Source organism: Prionailurus viverrinus, chromosome A2 (assembly GCF_022837055.1).
Source record: "Prionailurus viverrinus isolate Anna chromosome A2, UM_Priviv_1.0, whole genome shotgun sequence".
Taxonomy (NCBI): Eukaryota; Metazoa; Chordata; class Mammalia; order Carnivora; family Felidae; genus Prionailurus; species Prionailurus viverrinus.
Genome location: NC_062562.1, coordinates 1,396,093 through 1,413,766, shown reverse-complemented (window position 1 = coordinate 1,413,766; position 17,674 = coordinate 1,396,093). Strand labels below are relative to the sequence as shown.

At 56.2% G+C, this 17,674-nt stretch overlaps 1 protein-coding gene across 16 annotated transcripts in view; it reads right to left on the bottom strand.

The window, feature by feature from the left end:
• The window catches only part of CELF5 (CUGBP Elav-like family member 5), a 48,032-nt gene extending 42,670 nt beyond the window's left edge, over positions 1 to 5,362 (bottom strand). For 15 of the 16 annotated variants that reach the window (XM_047850061.1, XM_047850064.1, XM_047850070.1 and 12 more), the window contains exon 1: positions 5,104 to 5,248. In XM_047850061.1, the coding sequence (XP_047706017.1) occupies positions 5,104 to 5,248 (145 nt within the window). Of the gene's footprint in view, positions 1 to 5,103 lie in introns of all 16 variants that reach the window. The other variant, XM_047850060.1, reaches the window with a different exon arrangement.
• Between the last annotated feature and the right edge of the window lie 12,312 nt (positions 5,363 to 17,674).

The following is a 17,674-nucleotide window of genomic DNA, read 5'->3' as shown; positions in this document are numbered from 1 at the left end:
GGGTAGGCTCCTACTCTCCTTTCAAAGCCTCTGTTCTACAGTCCCTCGTCCACGCCGCCGGAGTTCCCAGGCAGAGCCCCAGATTCCTGTCCGGTTCCCTCAACCCTGCCTCCCTCCCTCTGACCCAGCCCTGACCACTCACTCTGAGTGCTAGTGCCTAGCTCTGCCTTGCCATCAGAGACCTTCGCATTTCTCGTGCCCAGTAGCGGCCCCAAAAGGCTTTCAGGAAGCGTTGGCTGAACGAACGAATGGGCGAGCAGGCATGGCCCTGCCTAGTGGCCAGGCTGTCATCTGCCAATGTCAAGGGTGAAAGAGAGACAGGAGCCTGTGTCAGACATCCCCAGCACCAGAGCCTCTCAGAAGAGCCCCCCGGGGTAAGTCCCACAACAGAAGGGGACGCTGGGGCTCCCAAGACCCTTTGTTCCTTTCTCACCAGGGCAAACCCCCCACCCCCCTCGCCAGAAGTTTCCAGAGGTAGCACTGCTCTGGGCCTTTGCACATGCTTTTCTCTGTGCCAGGAACACCTGTCCCCACCAACGGATCCTTCTCACCCTGTAGGCGTCAGCCCAGTCCCACGATAAGCCCAGCTCCAGCTGACCAAGCATGTACTCTGTGCCCGGCCCGCGGTCCTCCCCTTCCCCACTGCTCTGAGAGTGAAAGCCCCGCTGTCTCCCGACCCTGTGGGCGAGAGCACGGTCTGCCAGTAAGATTAGAGAAACCAGATCATCTCAATGCCAAGCTCAGAACTGCTCTTTTATACTGACCACCTCCTCCAGGAAGCCCTCCTGGTCTCCACACCTGCAGGGGCTCCTCTGGGCTGTGTTCCCACCATCGCAGCCTGAACATCAATGCCTTTAACCTCCTCCTTCCTCACTGAGTCCCTCCTACCAGACTGGGCTTTGAAGGCAGGTCAGGTCTTGGCAGGGGAGGGTAATCTGTGTTGCCCAACATCATATCCTGGGTCTGGAACGGCGCCTGGCACACAGCAAGTGCTCAATAAATGCTGGTTATATGGGGAGATGGATTCGTGTCTTGTTCAACCCATCGTGAATCCACAGGGATGCCTGGTTGCACGGATTCCCATCTCCCCATGAACGCTGCACACAGTAGGTGCTGAGTCAACACTCTCTGCCCGAAGGAGGGCAGACATGATGTCACAGTACGGCCTGGAAGGCCCCTGTTAAATCGGGGAAGAACGGGCAGCTGGGGAAACTGAGGCACGGGCAGGAGCACGCCCAGCTCAGAGTCAGGCAGCCGGCCCTGGCGGCCGGCCCCCAGCACCCGCCCCCCCCACGCGCCATGCTCACAACTCCTCCCTCGGTGCCCCCGCCAGGCAGCCCTCCGTCTCCCTGGGGCTGGCGCGTCACCCTCGGAATCTCACGCCTCAGAGCTCAGCGTGCTCCAGCCTCCCCTCCTGCCGCGGAGTGAGCAGCTGGGGCTCCCATGGAAACCACAGGCCTCCACCCGGCCCCCCCACCTGCACCGGCCCCCCTCACAACCTCCGCTTTAAGACAAATATTGTCATTAACATGCAAATGCATATGTGATTACCATAAATGGGGGGCCTCTCGGCGGTGGCTGCCGAGTCCTGGAGCCCTATCGTGGGAGCCTGCCCCGGGCGGGGTGGGCATCGACGCTCCTTGGGCCCCCATCGGGAGAGAGGGGGACAGCCCGGCCACGCCAGGCACCCCCGCGGGCCCCCTCTGCGGGAGCTGTCCCCTGGCCGGAGCCAGGTGGGGGGACCTGGGGACACCGGCTGGTGGGAGCCCCCCAGTTCGGCCTGAGAGCTCGAGAGCTCCGGGCTGGGCTCCCTTTCTGGTCTGAGTGAGGAAGCGGCCTTGCAGCCTCCCTGCTCCCCCTTCTCCGTGGCTCTCCCTGACTCCCCCTCCCTGCCTCTCCCTGGGTGTGTGTGGTGGGGGGGGGGGGCTCCACTTGCCTCGGTTTCTCTCTCTGTCTGTGTGTCTGTCTCCTTTCCTGCTCTTGCTGTGTCTCTCCTGGTCTCTCCTTGTGTCTCTAAATCATTTCTCTGTCTGTCTCCATCCCTTATCTTAAAAACAAAACAAGCCAGCGCCCAAGGGCCTGCCCTCTTGCTGAGGACCCTGTCTTTCCCATCCTGCCCCCTACCCCGACACTCAGGTCCCAGAGCCCCCCCCCCTCCCCCCGCACGGCTGGACCTCCCACCTGTCACTCGGTCTCACGGGGGCCCCACAGGCCATCAGGCATCGGGGTGCCTCATGCCACAGCCCCTTCCTCCCCAACACCATCTTTGAGGGGGGCCCGACTCTTGGCTGGGGGGGGAACCTGTCACCCCTCCATCACACAGATGTACTTTTGTATTCCCTGGGTTGGAGGGGGCACAGGTGGGAGACAGTGAGGGCCCAGGCTCTGGTGGGTGTTTGGGAGCCAGTACTGACCCCTCCCGGCCTCCATGTGAAATGCGCTGATGCTCGCAAGCCCACCCCAGTGGCTATCCCTTCGGTGGGGGACTGAACAGGCCCCAGGTATGACAGTTAAGGGTGAGATGATGGTCAGGACGGGGATGATGATGACCCATGCTGCTGTCCCTTTTAGCACCCCTGGCGTCCGTCGTCATGGGATCCCCTGGCATCCGGGAGCCCAGAAGGCTCTGGGGCTGGGAGGGGGAATCCCTCCCCCCACCCTCACCCCCGCCGGGGCCACACCCCCAGCCCTCGCTGCTCTCAGCCAGTGCCAACAGCAGGCGTCCTGTGCCCATTGGCTCCCCAGAAATGAAACCAGGGAAGTGTTGGCAGGAGGCGCCTGAACACCCCCTGTACTCCCCATTCATCACTGCACCTCCCTTTGGCTGAGACCCAGAGAGGGGCAGCCACTGGCCAAAGGTCACACAGCGGAGCCATCATCCCAGCTGCTGGCCCTTGAGACCCCCCTCACCTCCAGCTCCCTCCCACAGGTGAGGCCCAGCCAGGCCCAGCACAGGGGGTGTCAGGAGAGAGATCCGGTGTTGGAGGATGGGCGGGAGGAGACGTCCCCCTCCCCACCCCCTGCAGCTGGGGGCCCCTGGGAAGTGGAGGGTGGGAGCTGGGTGTCACGGACACCCGGCTGCCTAACTGTCACCCTTCTGGGAAAGACCCCGAGACGCCCCTAAGCCTAACAATCCCCAGCCAGAAAAAAAATAACCCGACATTCAAGAGGCCCTGCTTTGCCGACAGTGGGGGAAACTGAGGCTCCAGCCCAGGCGGAAACCCAGCCACAGTCCGTCCCTTCCCCTGGTGGGGGTGGGGGGTGTCCAGGGGAGATTTAAAAATGAGCAAAGGGAGGAGGGCCACCCAGTGTGTGCACCCCCTGCACCCCGTCAGCTTCCCTCACTCAGAGCCCACCAACAGCCTATCAGTTCAACACTTGGGGGGGGGGGCACGTGGACACCCCCTCCAGCCCCCATCAGAATCTTTCTAGAAATGGGCCCTTCGGCCGTACCGGGGGCGGGGGGCTTGTGCAAAGCGCCCTCCATGCAGCCATGGACCCCTGAGCTTGACTCACGGGCAAATGGGAGCCCTCTGCTCTCCTAGTTCACATAGAGGAATTCGATTTTCCAAGCTCCCCCCCACTTTTTTTTTTTTGGTGATGGTTGGATTTGAAAAGAGGTGGGGGATGGGAGGGGTTTCTTTCCTCCCCCTAGGATACCAGCTGGAGGGTCTAGCTACAGTGACAGGCCCTGGGTCCATCCCACCAGACTCTCCCTATGGCCCGCCCGGGTCCATCATCCACCCATTCATTCATTCATTCATTCACTCACTCATTCATCCATCCATCCATCCATCCATCCAACAAGCATGTATTCATGCTTCCCATGGCAGCCACAGAGAAGGGGGACAACGGGGTCTGAAATAGGTCATGAGCCCCGCTCCATCCCCAAGGAGCCTCCAGGGTCCTGCCAGGGGTGTCCAGCACAAAGCCTTCACTGTCCCCACCCTCGGTCACCGACACCTGATGGGAGAGCCGTCAAAGCCACCGTCACTCAGACACTGGGCCCATGATCTGAGCCCAGGGCTGGGGCCACAGTCCCTGGACGCCTCCTCCCAGCATCCCATCTGAGGGAGAATCAGGTGGGAGGGAGGTGGGCAGGCCTCCCCACCCCTCCTGCCTCCCCCACTGTGCTCCCGGGTCGCCCACGCCTCCCCGTCCACCTTAGGATCTGGGCTCTGCCAGATGGACGGTCCAGGCTCATCGTCTTTGGCCTCAGACCTCAACACATTGCTAACAGGCTAGGCCAGTTTTAACTTGAGCCAAAGGTGGAAGCAGGGAGGGGGAGGGCAGAGAAATGGAGGGGGGATGCTGATCCAAACAGAGAGGATGGGCGGCGGGGGTGGGGGGGGGAGGGCAAACCATAGCATTTTAACCACCCAGGGCTGGGGAGGCTGGCGCCCACCCCCCCACTAGCCTGGTTCAGCTCCCTGATACCCCCACCCCGCTTTCTTTGTAGTTACCGATTAGCCCGGGGTCCTGGGCATCCGTGTCCCCTGCGGCTGGCCGGACCTGCCCCGCTGGCCTGGCTTTGTGAAAATGACCAAAGCAATGGAGTCCAGAGGTGCAAACTTCCCCGACGGGGCCTGGGGAGGCCGAATGAATGAGGGGGGTGGGCAGGGAGGGGTGGCGAGGTCCGGGCAGCTCCTCCAGCAAAGGGGCAGGAAAGAGTGGGTGAGGGAGGGAGGAAGGGGTGGGGGTCCAGGGGGAATGGGAGGGAGAGGCAGAGAGAGAGAGAGAGAGAGAGAGAGAGAGAGAAGGATGCTGGGGGGGGAGAGGATGGGAGGGAGAGGGAGATGGGAGAGGAGAGAAAAGGAAAGAGAGAGGGAGAGGGAGAGAGAGAGAGAGAGAGAGGATGCCGGAAGGTGGGGAGGGAGGGAGAGGGGGCGGAGGAGGGGAGGGGGCCAGCTCGAATCTGTCAGCTGCACCCCCAGAGGGGGGAGGAGGGGTAGGTGGAAGAGGGGGAGAGCAATGATGCTGTGGCGGCGGCGAGCGGAGGGAGGAGGTGAGGAGGGGAGGGCTGGGGGAGAGAAGATGCCGGAAGGTGGGGTGGGGAGGCCGAGGGAGGAGAGGGGAGGGCGGGGAGGGGGCCGGGGCGCCCACCTTTGTGCATGCCCGTGTAGGGGTCTTTGAGCACCGTGAGCTCGTAGATGCGGCCGAACTGCTCGAAGAGCGGCTTGAGGTCCTTCTCGTCCAGGTTACGCGGGATCTGGCCCACGAAGAGCTTGATGGCGTCCAGGTCCTTCATGCCGTCGGGCTGCCCCCCGGGGGGCTCGGGCCCGCTGCTGCCCACGGGCGAGGGCCGCGTCTGCAGGAGCTGCTGCTGCTGCCGGCGCGCCTCGCTCTCCGTCAGGCGGGCCATGGCGGGCGCGGGCGGGCGGCGGGCGCGGGACCGAGCCGGCGGCGGCGGCGGCGGCGGCGGCGGCGGCGGGCGGCGGGCGGCGGGCGGACTCGCAGCTGGAGCGACGGACGCCGCCTCCCGCCTCCCTCCCGCCCCGTCCCCGCGCCCTCCTCCCTCCTCCTCCGCGCGCCCGCTCGCTCCAGCATCAGGACCACAAAAGGGCGGCTCCGCAGCGGCCCCTGGCGGCCGGAGCGCGCGTCGACGCGGCGGCGCCTCCCGCGCCCCGAGCGGGCGGGGGGGGGGGGGGGGGGGGGGGACCGAGGCCGAGGGTGGGGGGTGGGGGGTGGGGGGTGGGGGGGTGCCCGGCCGGCGCTCAGGGGCACCCGCGGCCCCCACCGCCACCAACAGGAAGAACGCTAAGGGTGGCGCGCGGTCCTGTGGGGTGCCTCCTGGGCGTGTACCCCGTCCTCGGCGCTGGTAAGCGCGTTAACTCGGTAACGGTGGTGATAGTTAAGAGTATCATGATAATAACAGTAATGAAAGTAATAATACCCGCAGCAAAACATAAAGGAACACTTTATATATATATATATATATATATATATATATATATACACACATACATGCATATATATGTTATACATCTATGGATACAGGGATAGATGCATAGACGCATAGACGCATAGATCCATAGGTGTATACAGGCATAGACGCATAGATGCATGTATATATACATATATGCATATATGAATAGATGCATCTATGTATCTATGCATCTATGCATAGATGCATGTATACATGCATCTATGTATCTATACATATACGTATATACACACATATATGAATTTAAAAATTTTTATATACATATAATTTTTCATAAATATTTATATTTATATATAATTATTGTCAAGTTAGCTAACATACCACGTATACAGTGTGCGCTAGGCTTTGGGAGTAGATTCCCATGAGTCATCACTTACATCCAGCACCCGGTGCTCATCCCAAGCAGGGTCCTCCTCGCTGCCCATCACCCACTTCCCCCTCTCCCCCATCAATCCTCAGTTTGTTCTCCGTATTTAAGAGCCTCTTATGGTTTGACTCCCTGTCAGTTCGTATCTGTTGTTGTTTTTTTCCTTCCCCTCCCGCACGGTCTCCTGCTAAGTTTCTCAAGTTCCACACATAAGTGCAAACGTCTATCTGTCTTTCTCTTACTGGCTTATTCCGCTTAGCAGAATACCCTCCGGTTCCATCCACGTTGCGCAAATGGCAAGATTTCATTCTTTTTCTTTGCTGAGTAATATTCCCTTGTAGATTATACACCACATCTTCTTTAGCCATTCATCTGTTGATGGACATTCGGGCTCCTTCCATACTGTGGCTATTGTCGATAGGGCTGCTATAAACACTGGGGTGCATGTGCCCCTGTGAATGAGCACCCCTGTATCCTCTGGGTGTATTTGCAAATGACATATATCAGATAAAGGGCTAGTATCCAAATTCTACAAAGAACTTACCAAGCTCAACACCCAAGAAACAAATAACCCAGGGAAGAAATGGGCAGAAGACATGCATAGACACTTTTCCAAAGAAGACATCCGGAGGGCCAACAGGCACATGAAAAGATGCTCAACGCCGCTCCTCATCAGGGGAACACAAATCAAAACCACATTGAGATGCCACCTCACGCGGGTCAGAGTGGCTAAAATTAACAGCTCAGGCAACAACAGATGCTGGCGAGGACGCGGAGAAAGGGGAACCCTCCTGCACTCCTGGTGGGAATGCAAACTGGCGCGGCCACTCTGGAAAACGGTGAGGAGGTTCCTCAAAAGACTAAAAATAGAGCTACCCTATGACCCAGCAACAGCACTACGAGGAATTTATCCAAAAAGGAACACTTCGATACTACCATGGGCAAGGCACTGTGTTCGGGACTTTTAAGTCTATAGCTTACTGAGTAGAAATAGCAATCGTCCTCCGGGGATTTGGCAGCAAAAACCTCCCCAAAACCAAAAAACAAAACAAAACAAAAAAACCCCCAAAGAACAAAGATTAAAAAAAAAAAGAAGAAGAAGAAGAAATAGCAACCGTTGTGTTTTTATCAACGGTAACCAGAAATAACATTTTTTTCCCTCACACTTGCTGTGTGTGCACATACTATTCAAAATATTTCAAAGGACAGTGACACAAATTTGGACCGAGTGCTCTATGGGCATCATGACACCCTGCCTTAAAAGTCTTCAAAGATGTCCCCAAATGAAAGCCAGAGTCATCTCCACAGCCCACAAGGCCCTGCAGGACCTGCCCCGTCCCCTCCCTGCCTTTCCCTCCTCCCTCTCTCCCCCTTGCCCATTTTGCTCCAGCCACATGGGCCTCCTGGCTGTTCCTCCCACACGCCAGGCCCAGTGCTGCCCCAGGGCCTTTGCACAGGCTGTGCCCTCTGGGGTGCCCTCTCCCAGATGGTGCATGGCTCACTCTTTCATTCCTCATCACCTTCTCTCTCCACCTTATCTAAAGTCATTCGGCCATCACACGCTTCCTCAGGCTTGCTTTTCCCTCCATAGCATTTACACCCATTTTAACTTAATTCTAATATGCTATATATTTAATTGGTTATTAACAAACCACATAGCTCTCTCCAGGTGCCAGGCTCTGTGCTAGGTGTTCGACATGTACAGACTCATTTAATCCACACAACAACCCCTTGGGTGGGTACACATAAACAGATTCTTACAGACTGTAGTCAGAGTCAGTAGACGACGTGACTCTTGACCTCGGGGTTGTGAGTTCGAGCCCCCCGTCGGGTGCAGAGATGACTTCAAAATGAATTAGATAAATAAACTTAAAAAAAACACTTAGTGTAATATTTAAAAGATCAAAATGCAAAAAGTACAAGAGACACGATATCAAAAATTTAAATAAAGGCAGAATTAGTATTCCTGAGTTTTCCCGTTGACTCAGCATGGCAGTGTTACTGATCCCTGATTTTAATTTTTAATTTATTGTATTTTTATTCATTTTAAATTTAAAATGTTATTTCAAAACCAAGACGGTATCAGTGACAATGTCACGCTGAGCCAAAGGAAAAAAATCAGCAATACTGATTCTATTTAAAATGTCGACATTCGGGGCACCTGGATGGTTCAGTCGGTTAAGCGTCTGACTCTTGATTTCAGCTCAGGTCATAGTCTTGAGGTTTGTGGGATCGAGCCCCGTATCGGGCTCTGTGCTGACAGCACGGAGCCTGCTTGGGATTCTCTCTCTCTCTCTCTCTCTCTCTCTCTCTGTCTCCCTTCCTCTCTGCCCCTCCCGCGCACGCTCTCTCTCTCAAAATAAATCATTAAAAAATAAAATAAAATGTTGACATTCTGTTCGTTATGGATTTGTTGTTCATCAGTGTTGATTTTTAAAACTGCATGAAAAGAATCCCTATCTTGATGACTGAGTTTCCTGCACCCCCTTAAACTGCTCCGCAGGTGAGCCCACCCCGGTCCCTCCCTGCACAACCAACCCTCAGAGCAGCCGTAAGAGGGAAGTAATGTTTCTATACTCACTTGGCACAGGGGAAACTGAGGCTCAGGGAGGTCGAGTCGCTGGTGCAAGGCCACGCACAAAGAGCGACGGGATTTGAACCCAGCCGGCCCACCCTGGAGCCCGCAACTTCCCACGACCCCGCACCGTCTTCTTCCAGCTACAGGTGGCTAAGCCTCCAGTTCCTTATTTGCCAAGTGACACCCCAGAGCGAACGGGGTGAAGTCCCTGGCGTGGATTCAGCGAGCTCATGGGTGAGGCTCCGTACAGCGCCTGGGACATTCTCAGCAACCCCCCCCCACCCCGCCCCTCCATAAACGGCTGTTGTCAGGACTATTACTGGCAGGGACCTGCCCGCCCCCAGACTGGAGCAGGACATCAGGCTTGGCTAGGAAGCGGGGGTGGGGGGGGTGGTGGGAGCAGAGCCCGGGGCGGGGGGGGGGGAGTTGGGGGTTGGGGGGAGGCTTCCAGCAAGTCCCTTGGCTCCCCGGTCTTGGGGGCCCGTGCCTGCCAGGACAGGTGTCAGAATGTCCTCATCATGGCACCGTGTGGACCGACATGCCGTGGACATCTGGGTGGCCTCCGCCTCCCGGCCATTGTGAATCCTCTGCTGGGAACAGGGGTGTGCAAAGCATCCGTTCGCGGCCCAGCAATCGGCTCTTTGGGGTATAAACCCGGAAGCTGAATCGATGGGTCAGATGGCGACTCTGTCGTTAACGTTGTGAGGACCCGCCAGACTTTTCCACCGCGGCTGCCTCGTCTCACATTCCCCCAGCCGGGAGCGAGGGCTCCGATCTCCCCACATCCTCGCTGACACCTGTTATCCTCTTATTTCCTCTTTTTTTTTTTTTTTTAAGTAGTCGCCACCCTGGTGGGTGTGAGATGCACAAGCACTGTTTACGTGACATTTTCCTTGTTACCAGTCACCTCTTGAAAAAAAAAAAAAAAACCTTACATAAATTCATCTTAAAGGCAAATTTACATTGTTGTCTTTGAAAGGAACGAGGTTCAGGGGCGCCTGGGGGGCTCAGTCGGTTAAGCGTGTGACTTCAGCTCAGGTCACGATCTCGCGGTCCGTGAGTTCGAGCCCCGCGTCGGGCTCTGTGCTGACAGCTCAGGGCCTGGAGCCTGCTTCGGATTCTGTGTCTCCCTCTCCCCCCCCGACCCGCCCCCACTTCGCTCACGCTGTCTCTCTCTCTCTCTCTCAAAAATAAACATTAAACATTTTTTAAATACAAATAAAATAAAAATTAAAAAATAAAAGAAATACGGTTTATTAGATATGTGGGTAGAAGGTTTCAACTGAACACTGACGCTTTCACTCTGCGTGAGAAGCGTTACAGACCCGTTGGCCCTGGAGAAACTTCCTCTGACTTAAATGGAACAGCAAGTGGGCTTGGAAAAGGTGGGCCTTTCTCACGCTACGGTTTTTCCGTCCGTCTCTGAGAATCCCAGTGGGGTTTCCCCCCCACTTTGGGAAACCCTGCTTTAGGGGACAGGGCTCTAACCCTAATAAAAAGCGGTTTGGGCTGTGTGGCCTTGGGTGAGTCACCTCAACTCTCCGGGCCCCAGCTCCACCATCAGTTCTGTGAAGGGAATCTGTGAGGCTCAAGTGATATCACGGATGGGGAGTGGGGTGAGCCCCCCCCAGTCCCGAAATAACAGTGCCCAAGGAACACCGAGTTTCTACACTCCCTACAAATTTACTTAAATCCTGATTCTTGCCATCCTTCCCCTGGCTGGTGGGCAGCCCCTGGGACTGACTTTCCTGTGTCAAAACCCCTTCCTCCCCGAGCATGGAGGAGGCGGCCCTCGGCACCCCCTCCAGGCCGTGTGTGCCCTGAGAACTGCCCCCCACCTCTGCTTAGGATCCTTCCCGAGAGCAACTGGAAGGAGGCACTTTGTAAACGGTAAGGAGACATCAAGAAGGACTTGGGAGGCACAGCAGGAACTTTCTGGGGGCAGGAAAGCCAAGCCCAGGGAATAATGCCGAGGCCAAGAGTGGGATCGACACCAGCGACCATTGTATCAGCTAGCTACAGCTGTGTAACAACTTACAACCAACTCACTGGCCCGGAACACGTGTCTCCTGCTCGTGGCTTCCCTGGGCCAGTAATTGGAGCACAGCGAGCCACTGGGTTCACTCCCCAGTCCCATGAAGCTTCAATCGAGGGCTCAGCCTGGCGGCATCCAGAGCTCAAGGTCTCTCCACGCTCGGGACTTTGCCGTCCACGCTTTCTGGCTCGGCCCCAGGTGCCACCCGCATTCCTCACCACACAGCCCCCCTCCAGGGCCGTGTGTCTCGGGGCCCGCAGGACAATCTGCTCCTGTCGGCTAAGGCGGAGTCTTTCCTGGAAAGGGCGTGTGCCCACCTGGGCATCCTGCCCAAAATGTGGGTTCTGACCCTGGCCGTGGAGGGAAATGGCGGGTCAGCGGGCACGGGCAGCGTGGGGCCTCTGCCCTTTGGTGGTCTCCGAACGGCCAGCCTGAGTGCCTCCCTGGGTGATGGTCAGCTTGAACGTGTCCCTTTGGACCCTGATGCCTCTTGGCCCTGCTCTGCCCTCCACGCCCTCCAGCCCCTCACTGCTCAGGCTGCCCACTGCTCTTCTAGCACACTCCAGAGGATCTAGGGGCTGGTGATGTGTCCGCTGGGCACATACATCGCATCTCTACTCATCCCAGATGCCTCCTGCCTCCACACATCCACACAGAGCAGAGGTCTCTGGTCCTCACCGACCCGCCTCAACTGTCCTCCCTTGTGCTGGGAAGGAGCTACCCCTTCCCTCCTGTGGGAACCCCGATCTCCGCTGGGGTTCTCCCAAGTCCCTGATCCCTGCCCTGTGGCCCCTGGGATGGAAAATGATTCCTCCTTGGGTCAACCTCTCGATGCCCCCTCTCAACAAACTCCGCTCGGCCCAGTGAGCCTGGGAGGAGGGGACATGGCCTCCCTCCGCCTCCCCGGGTGGGGCTCTGCCCTCCGGCCACCGCGCATGTGGCCAGGCATGGACACCTGCCCCGGAGGGTCAGTGAATTCTTCCTGTGGGAATTTGAGGCTGAGAGCGAGGGGAGCCCTCCATGGGACTGAGTGCCTGTCAGAACGGGTTGGGGTCGTCTCCTGTAGGATTCCGTGCGTGTGAAATGTTCGGAACAGCAAATCCAGAGACAGACAGTGGACCGTGGCTACCAGAGGCTGGCGGAGCGACTGTCGATGGGGACCAGTGTCTTTTAGGGTGATGGAATATTCTGGAATTAGGCGTGACGGATGCACAACTCTGTGCATGTACTACAAACCACGGCCAAGGACGCTTTAAAAGGGTGAATTTTGTGGTAAGCCATCAAAATCTGGGGAGAAAGCAGGCAAAACCTCTTTGACCTCGGCCGCAGAAACTTCTTACTCAACACGTGTCCGGAGGCAAGGGAAACAAAAGCAGAAATGAACTACTGGGGCCTCATCAAAATAAAAAGCTTCTGCACAGCGAAGGAAACAATCGGCAAAACTAAAAGGCAACCGACAGAATGGGAGAAGATATTTGCAGATGACACGTCAGATAAAGGGCTGGTATCCAAAATCTATAAAGAATTTATCAAACTCAACACCCAAAAAACCCAAATAATCCAGTGAAGAAATGGGCGAAAGACATGAACAGACACTTCTCCAAAGAAGACATCCAGATGGCTGACCGACACATGACAAAGTGCTCAACATCACTCCTCATCAGGGAAATACAAATCAAAACCACCATGAGATACCCCCTCACACCTGTCAGAGTGGCCAACAGTAACAACTCAGGCAACAACAGATGTTGGTGAGGATGCGGAGAGAGGGAATCTCTTTTGCATTGTTGGTGGGAATGCGAGCTGGTGCAGCCACTCTGGAAAACAGTATGGAGGTTCCTCAAAAAATTTAAAATGGAACTACCCTACGACCCAGCCATTGCACTACGAGGCATTTACCCAAGGGATACGGGTGTGCTGTTTCGAAGGGACACATGCACCCCAGTGTTTATAGCAGCACTATCGACAAGAGCCAAAGTATGGAAAGAGCCCGAATGGCCATCGATGGATGAATGGAGAAAGAAGATGTGGTCTATATATACAATGGAGTGTTACTCGGCAATCAAAAGAATGAAATCTTGCCATTTGCAACTACGTGGATGGAACTGGAGGGGATTACGCTAAGTGAAATTAGTCAGAGAAAGACAAAAATCCTAGGACTTCACTCCTATGAGGACTTTAAGAGACAAAACAGGTGAACATAAGGGAAGGGAAACAAAAATAAAATAAAAACAAGAATGGGACAAAACAGAAGAGACTCATAAATATGGAGAACAAACTGAGGGTTACTGGAGGGGTGGTGGGTGGGGGGATGGGCTAAATGGGGAAGGGGGATTAAGGAATCTATTCCTGAAATCATTGTTGCACTAGATGCTAACTAACTTGGATGTAAATTAAAACAATAAATTTTTTAAAGCTTTACTTAAAAAATACAAAGCAAAAAAAAAAAAAAAATGTAGGAGGGATGGGGTGAGGGGCACCCGCCCTCCGTGGCCATCAGAGTGTCACCCAGACCGGAGGGTGGCCTTTGAGGAGCACCGGGGTCCGCACACAGAACCTCCCCACAACTTAGGGGTCACCAAGGGAAGAAACCCCAGATGCCACATTAGCCACGCCACCAGGGTTCACGCCCCGGGCGGGACATGGCACCCGGGTTTCACTTCTGTCTGTGGTATCCCCGTGCCCTCCCCCAACACAGAAGCTGAACCCCATCCTGTGGACACACCAGAAAGCCAGGACTGTGGGGGCTGTTCTACAGAAGAGTGGCCAGGCCCCCTGAAAGTGTCAAGATCCTAAGACACAAAGGTGGAGAATGCTCCAGGGGTAAAGGAGGCTAGAGAGACAGGATCCCGGAAGGCGGGCGTGATCTGGAACGTTCTTTACCACGGAGGATGCTGTTGGGGACAATGACCAATGCTGGAGTCTGTCATCTGTATTGGTGTCCGCTTCCTGAGCTGGGCGGGTGCTCTGTGAGGAGGGCACTTTAGGAAACGCATTTGGGTTTAGGAGCGGGGTGAGGGGACAGACAGGGAGAGGGAGAAACGCAGGAAGCAGATGTGAAATGTCAGCGTTTGCAGACTGCACGGAGGCTTTGAAAACTTCCGGGTGTTTCTAGAACGTTTCCGTAAATCTGAAATGGTGTCCAGATAAAAAGTTAGGAAACAGTTGAGCGTCCGACTTCGGCTCAGGTCATGATCTCACAGTTCGTGAGTTCGAGCCCCACGTCGGGCTCTGTGCTGACGGCTCGGAGCCTGGAGCCTGCTTCGGATTCTGTGTCTCCCTCTCTCTCTGCCCCTCCCCTGCTCACAGGCTGTCTCCCTCAAAAATAAATAAACATTAAAAAAAATTTTTTTTTTTAAAGTTAGGAAACAGAAAGCAAATGTTTGGGAAACACGGGGTTAGCACCCCCATCTGTCCCTTTAGAGCCGTGCCCGCCATGAGCCTCTCTCTCTGTCTCTCTCTCTGTCTCTCTCTCTCGTGCCTTCTTCCCAGAGATCTCTCTGGTCCTCGGGCCGGCCCCTGGAGTCCTGGGCCACGACGGGTGGAGACATTTCTGCGGCCCCTTGGAACCATGTGTCCTCAGCAGCTGGCTCAGCCCTCCCCGGGCCTCCGGACGGATCAGAAGCAGGAGCGTCTCTCAGAGGCGGCGAGTGTGTGCTCAGTGCCGAACCACCACGGCTCTCTGGACAGTCTCTCCACCGAGAGGAAAACCAGAGTGGAGGTGGGGGATCGCAGGCTCTTCCTGGAGAGGGCTGGGGGGCAAACATCTTGGGTTTGGGGGGGGCACAGGGTCCCCCCACTCCCCGCTCAGCTCCGCCCTTGGGAGTGCCCCTGATACGTAGTGAGCTGAGCGTGGCCACGTGCAAGTGAAACTTTATTTACGATCACGGGTAGCCGGACTAGGCCACGGGCCCCAGCGTGCTGACCTCCGGGAGCACGTGCTCCCCCGGGGCTCCGAAAGGCACCCGGGAAGGTTTGTGATGGCCGAAGGTTGGGGAAAGCTAGGCGTCCGTCAGCAGGAAAGTGGGTCACTCCAGGCACCGTCCCGGGACGGAATATTGGACGGCGACAAAAAAGGGACGTGCGTGTGTAAGAGGACGCCAGACCAGGACACTTTGATGCTGTTGGTGGAAAATGTTGAAGCCGCACACACAACACTGCTGAAAAGTGTCCGGGTTTGTAAGGATGCATGTAAGAATGCTTTCTAAAGAACAGGAAGGATACAGGCTGGGGACGGCGACTCCAGGGAGACCGAGGTGGCTTGGAAGGAGGTTCACTTGTGTTTTACTGCCTCAAAACAAAGGCCCCTGGGGTAGAGGTCAAAGCCACGTGTGACCCCCGTGGGGTCCTCACGGAGGCTGCAGGATGCTTGTTGGATTTCACCTTCGCCCAAATCATTTGCTGCCGCTGCCCAGGGCTAATGACACTTCACTTATCCACACCGAGGAGGCCCACGGAACAAAGTCACCTTCCCGACCACCCTCCGGGAGCCAGTGACCTTTCCAAATGCAAGCCGGGCCCCATCCCTCCTCTCCTCGGCCCACCTCCTCCCCACATTCCCCATCAGGTTGGGAGTAAGAGGCAGAGGCCCTGCCGATTCCCTGGAGGCCCCGCAGGGCCCTCCCCGCCTCCCTCTCTCCCCATGGCTCACACTGCTCCTCCCACACACCAGGCACCGTCCTGCCCCGGGGCCTTTGCACAGGCTGTACCCGATGCCTGCACCACCATCCCTAATTTCCACACGGCTTAATCCTTGTCATTCCGACTTTACTCAAGGGCCTAGTTTAGGGCCTCTCACCATCCAGTCCCCATCTATTCTTTCCTTAGTCACCCGTCTTCCCCAGCAGACAGTGAGCCTGAGGGTGGCTGGGAGAGTGTCTCTCCTCCGTGTCTCCCCCAGCCCAGCGTGGCACCTGACACATGGCAGGCGGGCAGGTACTGGTTGACTCCACAGCCGAATGACACTAGTCCGCAGTGACATGATCGGCAGTCACCCGGGGACGAAGAGGGCACTGAGAGGGGTGGCGACGGAGAGTGAGGGATCATTCCAGAGCACTCGTACGTTCACACGTGAGGGGGTGTCGACACCGCGTCTTCGTACCTCACACCACACACTTCACACCCAGCGCCTACAGAGCTGTCTAAAGAGAAACAAGGCTGACCCTTGAACAACACGGTTTGAACCAAGTGGGTCCCCTTGCACGTGCAACTTTTACAGCACAGCGCTGCGATCTGTTTCCTCCTCCTCGTGACCGTGATTAGAGTTAACTTTCTTTCCCCAGCTTACTTTGAGAATACAGCAGATAAAACACATAACATGCACATATCACAGCAGGTAACACGCGTAACATACAGAGATCAGAGCAGGTAACACACATAACACACAGAGATCAGAGCAGGTAACACGCATAACATACAAAGATCAGAGCAGGTAACACGCACACACACAGAGATCAGAGCAGGTAACACGCATAACATACAAAGATCACAGCACGTAACACGCATAACATACAGAGATCAGAGCAGGTAACACACATAACATACAAGAGATCACAGCAAGTAATACAAAACATACAGAAATCAGAGCAGGTAACATGCACACACACAGAGATCAGAGCAGGTAACACGAATAACACACAGACATCAGAGCAAGTAACACGCAAAACATACAAGAGATCACAGCAAGTAACACACAAAACATACAGAAATCAGAGCAGGTAACACGCATAATGTACAGAGATCACAGCAGGGAACACACGTAACACACATATCACAGCCAGTAACTCGTAACACACTAACTTGTGTTCATCGGCTGCTGGCATCATTGCTCAGGCTTCTGGTCGACTGGAGGCTATCAGTTGTCAAGCTCTGGGAAGTCAAAAGTTGTATGCGGATTTTCGACAGTGTCCCTAACACCCATGTCAAGGGTCAACCGTACTTAAAACTTACGCGGTTTTCAAAATGGGATTTCATATACACCGCACACTCTAGGAAACAGGATGCAAAAAAAGTCCAGCTACAGTGATTGGTGGCTTGTTTTCCTGGTTTCTTTTTTTAAAGTTAATTACTTATTTATGTTGATTTTTGAGAGAGACAGAGCACAAGCAGGGGAGGGGCGGGGAGGGAGCGGGACACAGATCTGAAGGTGAGCTGTCAGCACAGAGCCTGGCGCGGGGCTGGAACCCACGAACCGTGCGATCATGACCTGAGCTCAAGTGGGACGCTCAACCGACTGCGCCACCCCACCCGGGGGGCCCCCGTTTTCCCGTTTTCAGGCCATGAACTTCGTGTGTAAAAAGGAAAAGGAAAAATCCGTGTACGTTAACACGAGTAGATGACCGTCTGGCTTCTCCCTCTGAACCGTGGGGAGTTTTACCTGGGCCCAGGGGGGGGGGGGGGGGACGGGCCGAAGGGAAGGGAGATGGTCCCGACGCTGGGGCTGGGGGTCCCTGGGGAAACCCGGCCAGTCCCCGCTCCAGGCCCAGCCCACCACGGAGGTGGCCCCTCCCCTCGGGCGCCGGTATCCCCTCCCCCTCCCCCGCCCCGTCCAGCCCATCCTCCAGCCCATCCTTCCGCCTGGACCTGCGCGGCCCTCGGGTCCTGGACGCCTCCCGCCCTCGTCCTTCCCTCAGCCGCCACGCAGGGGCGCCCGCGAGCACGCCCCCAGGCGAAGGATCCCCTCCGGGACTCCCCGCAGCCCGTCTACACCACCTGCCGGCGGCTCGGAGCTCTGACACCGCGCGCAGGCTG